At 40.7% G+C, this 6000-nt stretch overlaps 1 protein-coding gene across 4 annotated transcripts in view; it reads left to right on the top strand.

Moving 5' to 3' along the window:
- The first annotated feature begins 370 nt into the window (after positions 1–370).
- LOC109635259 (microphthalmia-associated transcription factor-like) overlaps positions 371–6000 on the top strand; it is a 33103-nt gene continuing 27473 nt past the window's right edge. For 2 of the 4 annotated variants that reach the window (XM_020096332.2, XM_020096331.2), the window contains exon 1: positions 775–1411. In XM_020096332.2, coding sequence (XP_019951891.1) covers positions 1050–1411 — 362 coding nt within the window. In that variant the 5' untranslated portion in view covers positions 775–1049. Of the gene's footprint in view, positions 433–774; positions 1412–6000 lie in introns of those variants that run through there. The other 2 variants (XM_069526729.1, XM_069526733.1) reach the window with 2 other exon arrangements.

The raw sequence follows: 6000 nt of genomic DNA, 5'->3' as shown, positions 1-6000 counted from the left end.
GAGCCACTGTGACTAAGAATAAAAATACTGTGCAAATATTGATGTTCTTTAAAAGTGGAATGTTTCCTTGCAGCTATGTCTGTTTTAAGTGATCATGGTATAATTGAAGGCTTTATTTATGGTCTTTGAAGTTTGTGCTTTCCAGCAGAGGCACATTTGCATAATATTTACATTGGTAAAACGCAGACTTTAAACCAGTTCAACAGGATGAGACGAATGCAAATATTGAACTTGAATTTCCATGTTGTAATAGAAGGTGCCCCCTGTGGGCCCACAACACTGGCGTACCATTTTTCATTTGTTTAGCTCTATACTGCCCCCACGTGGTAGACAGGAGTCCAACTGAGGAGAGTTGAGGAGGAGACGAGCAGCAAAGTGAAGTCAGTGTCTTCAGAGGAGGGAAACAGACATGAGGGTCGACTCAGTCTCCAGGTAAGTTGTGATTTGGGTGCAATGGCTGCAGGATCTAAGTAACTTCACATTGGACATGTTGGCAATATTTGGATTTTTGTGCAGTTTGTATGCAAATTTGACCTTTGTTCAAATGAACAAAGCCCTAAACAGAGATGGATTCATTACTGTTGTTGTTAATATTATTGATCATCATTGATAAGTTGTACATGCTTTTAACTTGTTGTAGTTTTTTTGCTGTGGACTTTAAATATACATGGGGCAAGACATGGCAATTTCATCTATAAACACAATGGTGCTGTACAGGGATATTAAAAAAAACAAGACAGAGACCAAATGAAAGGAAAACAATTTAAAATCAGTTTAAACATAAGTTTTATTGTAATAATGTATACTTTGTTATCCTCTCATCTAACAGTTTTATTCAAATAACAACATTACATACTGATATAAATACTTAATAAAAATAAATTACAAAACGACAAAATGAAGTATTGAAGAGAGAAGCTTGTAAAGAACACGTGTCAACTTCGAATCCCACTTTACTCGCATTGAATAAGAATGTGTTCCGGCTCTAAACAGCTGCTGACACTGATTAGTGAAGGGAATTAAAACTTTTTTACGCTTTAATCGCTCGGATGCTGCGACCAATGAAAATCACGCTGAAATTGACAGCCGAGGTGCATGGCGGGAGATGTAGTTGGCGCGTCGCCGGCAGCCCGTCCGCGGCGCTGTTGCTCGCCGCCGCGCAGGACTACAGAGCCGCGGGTCCCGGACAGAGGCGTCCGGCGGTGACAGCGGTCGGTGCTGGAGCGAAGTACGGCGGCACAAACACCCGTCTTGCCCCGGGTTCCTTTCCCGCTCCGCGTCTCCCTGAAACTTTGACATCCGACATCATGCAGGCCGAGTCGGGGATCGTTCCCGACTTCGAGGTCGCAGAGGAGTTCCAGGAGGAACCGAAAACCTACTACGAGCTGAAGAGCCAGCCGCTGAAAAGCAGGTCAGTCCTCCGGCTGTGGACAGTTATTTCCCACGCTGCAGAGGTTTTGGTGTTTAGGTGATAATTAGTCCGCGGAGAGTTTTTCCCCTCTCCTCCCCGCGGGATGTTGGAGGAGCTGGTCCCGGCCTCTGAGCTCCGGGCTCAGCCCAAGTGATTCTCCTGCTGCCGTGAAGTTATGCAACACTTGGGTGTTGTCTTGTCAACATCAACTTCAAATATTAGCTCGAAGAGGAGCAGAGGAGCAGAGGAGCAGACAGGTCAGAGGTGGACGAGATGCTGCCCTGCTCCTCTTCTCATGGTCAGAGGAGCAGCACGAGGGGAATGATGTGTGGGGGTTTTAACTTGGAAGAAACTCTAATTACAATATTTTTTTAGAATAGATTAAAACAGTAATTAGAATTAAGTTGAGTAGATTCAGGTGAAAAAAAACTGTGGAGCAGGTTTGGAAATTCACGGTCAAACATAATAATTGCTATTTTAAAATTCATCAACACAACAGACACAGCTCCCGGAGAGACACAATCTGAGTTTGAATTAAGTGGATTCATTGGATTGTTATTATTATTAGCTTATTATTACATCAGACGATAAAATCAAAATACGGACAAAAAATAAATCGAGATAAATGTCGATATCAGTGATTATCACGATAAATCTCACATTGTCATGATTTATTTTAAGTTTAACGTCAGATTTTTGCAGACTCAGAAAATGACGCTTTACAAATCTGAGGTCGATCACTGATGTCTTAATGTGTTTGCACAATGCAAAAGCTTATATTGCTACAGATGAAAATTATATTGCGATAATTAATGATGTCGTTATAATGCCCAGCACAAGTCTAACATGAGGATATTTCTATATTCTGCATGTTGATGATGTCCTGACAGAGCAAAGCTGTTATTATAGAATACATGAATCAATAGCTAATATTTCCTCTGGCCTCTCGGGACAGGAACACAAACACTCTGCAGCACTCAGAGTTATTAGAAAGCTATTTTCAGCTTTGACACATTGAGGCCTCTCCAAGCAATCAACATTGAGCTGAGTCAGGTCGGCGGGGGTCTGGTTTGACCTTTCACCCCTTTTCTGGAAGTGCAGTGAGTGAGCCGTCTGATATGTGTGTTTGTGCACGGTGTTAAATTCAGATGCTGTTATCTGTCTGGTGGTTCAGGAGGTCGTTACATCAATACTTGGTGTGTGTGTGTGTGTGTGTGTGTGTGTGTGGGGGGGGGGGGGGGGGGGGGATTGTTGATGAAATATCAGTATCACTTTCATATCGGTAAAATAAGTAAATATGCTGCAGCAAGCAGACGCCATCTTCGCTTAGCATGAGAACTGGGAGTAGGGGGGGAGGAGCTACCCTGGATCTGTCCTAACTTAATCTTGATCTTTAATCTGCCCGAAAATAAAACAACAAAGTGTAATTAGAGATGTTCTGATACTGATATCAGCATTAGAAATACCTCTTGATGTTGAAAATGCTTAATTTCCCCTAAAATCACTTCTTCTTCTCCAAAACAGCAGTTGCGTTGTTCTGCCAATAGCAAGTACTGTTTTTAGAGCTGCTGCAAAGAAGTGATATCTGGCTGCTGCAGCGTTAGCTTGAGCTAGCTAAAATGTCAGCTTTTTTTGTGTGCAATATATCAAGCTGGAAAGTCCCACAAGTAGAAGTGAGATGTGAAGCAGCGAAAGACTTCAGTTTCGAGCTATTTAAAGGTTGTGTTTGTTGTGTATTCTTAGAGTTGTTTATTCATATTCAAAGTTATGACCTTCAAACTAGATAAGTTTAACCTGAGCCAGGTCGTATAGCACACAGCTGTTGAAATTATGTAAGTTGTTATTTTATTTATTATTTCTAATGCAATGGTATCGATATCGGCCAATACCCAAAGTCCGGGTATCGGTATAGCGAGGGGAAAATGCTACAAGAACATCTCTAATTGTAATTTTATAATATGTCATGTGCCAGACTTCTATAATTTGGCCAGACGAGGTTATTTCCTGAAGTCTCTGCTGTTTGTGTGACACCCTCAATATCCCTGTAAAACCACACATTGTTGTGTTCACATTTAAAACTCACCACTTTGCCTGCGTGCTGATGACAACACATCTCTCAGCAGAATTCAGTGTGATTATCTGTTTATTATCTATTTTGCGTGTGTCAGAGGTGGTAATACTTGGCCTCATTGTGAGGGTGAGACGTGTGGAGGACAGTACACCACTGTGCTCACACAGAGCTCTTATTGCAGATGTTTGGTTGACTCCTCTCCTATTTTATTTTTTACGCTCTCTGGCTCTCGACATGTTGTTGCAGATTCGCAGTTCATCTCCACTTCTCTAAAATCAGCCAAAACACGAGGCAAGGAGCAAAACCATCACGTACAACAGTCCCAACCTTTAACCCAGTTCTGCATTTTTTAAACTAATTTCTTCATTAGCGAAATGCCATTACACTGTTACATACACACAGGCTGTCTCTGAGCTGGCAGAGCCGCAGTCAGACCCGGTGTAACTGAAGCTTCAGGAGAATCACAGATTCTTTTCTTTTCTTGTGGAATAATGTGAAGTTGTGTTGCGTCAATCGAAGGTGTCCCACTTCCTCTTCCCGTCACATGAGGATGACCCAGCACAGTAATAATAGTCACAATGACTGTGTTGTGAGACATTGTTGCGCACAGTGTTTATAATTAGTTAGAGTGATTACTGATTTGTGTGACGTCTCGTCATGGCTGCCCCCCGCTGTTTCTAGATTTCATATCTGAAGTGTGACAAAATGTGATCTCAGCTTTCGCGGGTCTATTAGTTTTTCTGCATGCACGTCGTCTCGACGGCGCTCTGAGGCTGCTGCAGACGATGTGCCAGATTTTTTGTGCCTAATATAGATGTGAGACAGGCGATGAAACTGGTCGTCTATGCAGTGTAAATAAGCTGTATAAATTTAGCAGTGGATGTGTTATATCTGAGAGTTAGAGGGGGATCATTTTGTTTGCAGGAATACTTGACATGTAAATCCACTGTAAATATTTATGCTGCAGTCATACTGAGGCTAAAAGTCTTAAAGACCTGTGTCGTGCTTTTGTAGTTCATGAGGTAACGTTCGACAGAAGCTGTGAATTGTGCAAGATTTTTATTTGAATCCACGTCGTTCCTTAAAATGAGACTTTACAGGAGCATTAAAGTTTATTCTCATATAAATAGAAAGACGTGCAAGAGCTTTGCTTGAATATGAAAATGAACAAAATTGTGTTGTTGATCAGGAAATATTTATATATAAGACTAAGATCAACAATCTGATGGCAGCTTCCACAGCTGGACAGTAGAGCCCGACTGATATGGATTTTAGGGATTGATGCTCAGACATTTTTTCACAGTGTTTATTTCTTAAAATAAATGTTTTCATATATCGTAAATTGCTACTTGACCGACATCAAGTGCAGCTTGATGTTCTACTCAATAATCTTTCAGAAGAACGAAAGTAAAAACATAAACTCAAAGTTATGTTAATGCAGAGTTAAGTACTTTCTCAACTGTTTATGAACATTTGTATCACTCTTGCTCTTTCCACACCTGGACTATGAGACTGAGAATCATGTAAAAGCCTGTGTTTATATATATTCTAGTCTCAATGACCAGTTCACCCATTCACACACACAACTCACACACTGCTGGGACAGATGAGGGGCAATTTGGGATTCAGTGTCTTGCCCGAGGACACTTTGGTAGACTGGGATTGAACCACCAAATTTTCAGTTAGAGGACGACCTGCTTGAGAATTGCATTAGAAAATAATCAACCTGTAATTAAAAAAAGATGAGTATTAAAACCTGTCTATGAATTATAGTGCAATTTAACAATAATAACATGGATTATTGCTTCATGAGCTGTGACACCGATGATCTGTGATCTCTGTCAGCCTCTGTTGGTGACCAGCAGGAACTGCAAAACACAGAGAGCGCCACCTCCACAGGTTTCACCCTCACCTGTTATTGACACAAGTCTTTTAAGAGTAAACAAACATTAGCATCATTATATGTCAAAATTAATTTATGGCTTAAACTGTTAGTCTGCAGGGTCATTTCTTGTTAATGTGCTAATTTTATGGCCTGTGAAACATTAGAAAATAGTAAAATACCCAATGAAATTTTTAAATTGCTTGCTTTGACAAAGCCAAACCCCAAAGATCACACAAGACAAAGAAAAGCAGAAAATCCACACAATGAAAAAGCTGAAGCCAGTTAATAATTTTTGCGAATTGATTCAAAATAAAGTGAATATACGTTGATGTTTGCTGTCTGTGTGAAAAATAAGCTTGTTGCTCTTCTCCTGTAGTTAAACATTTTCTCTAAAGGTCTAGAAAGGAACGTTTGCTCACTGTGTGTAAATTAAGGATTAGTAGTATTGTCCCGCTATGAATCATAACCATAGGTTCTTGAGGACGACAATGTGCTTTTTGACTATAATCACCACCTCTGAGGAAAATCGAGTTGCGTGAAAAGCCGCTCTCTTGTGTTTGTACAAAATTACGACGTTATTGACATGAACTTGAGAACCTTATGGACTCACTCAACCTGCTCCAGGAAAGCGTA

This window comes from Paralichthys olivaceus, chromosome 6, assembly GCF_024713975.1.
Source record: "Paralichthys olivaceus isolate ysfri-2021 chromosome 6, ASM2471397v2, whole genome shotgun sequence".
NCBI lineage: Eukaryota > Metazoa > Chordata > Actinopteri > Pleuronectiformes > Paralichthyidae > Paralichthys > Paralichthys olivaceus.
The sequence above is the reverse complement of the archived record's forward strand: the minus strand, read 5'-3'. Positions and strand labels throughout refer to the sequence as shown.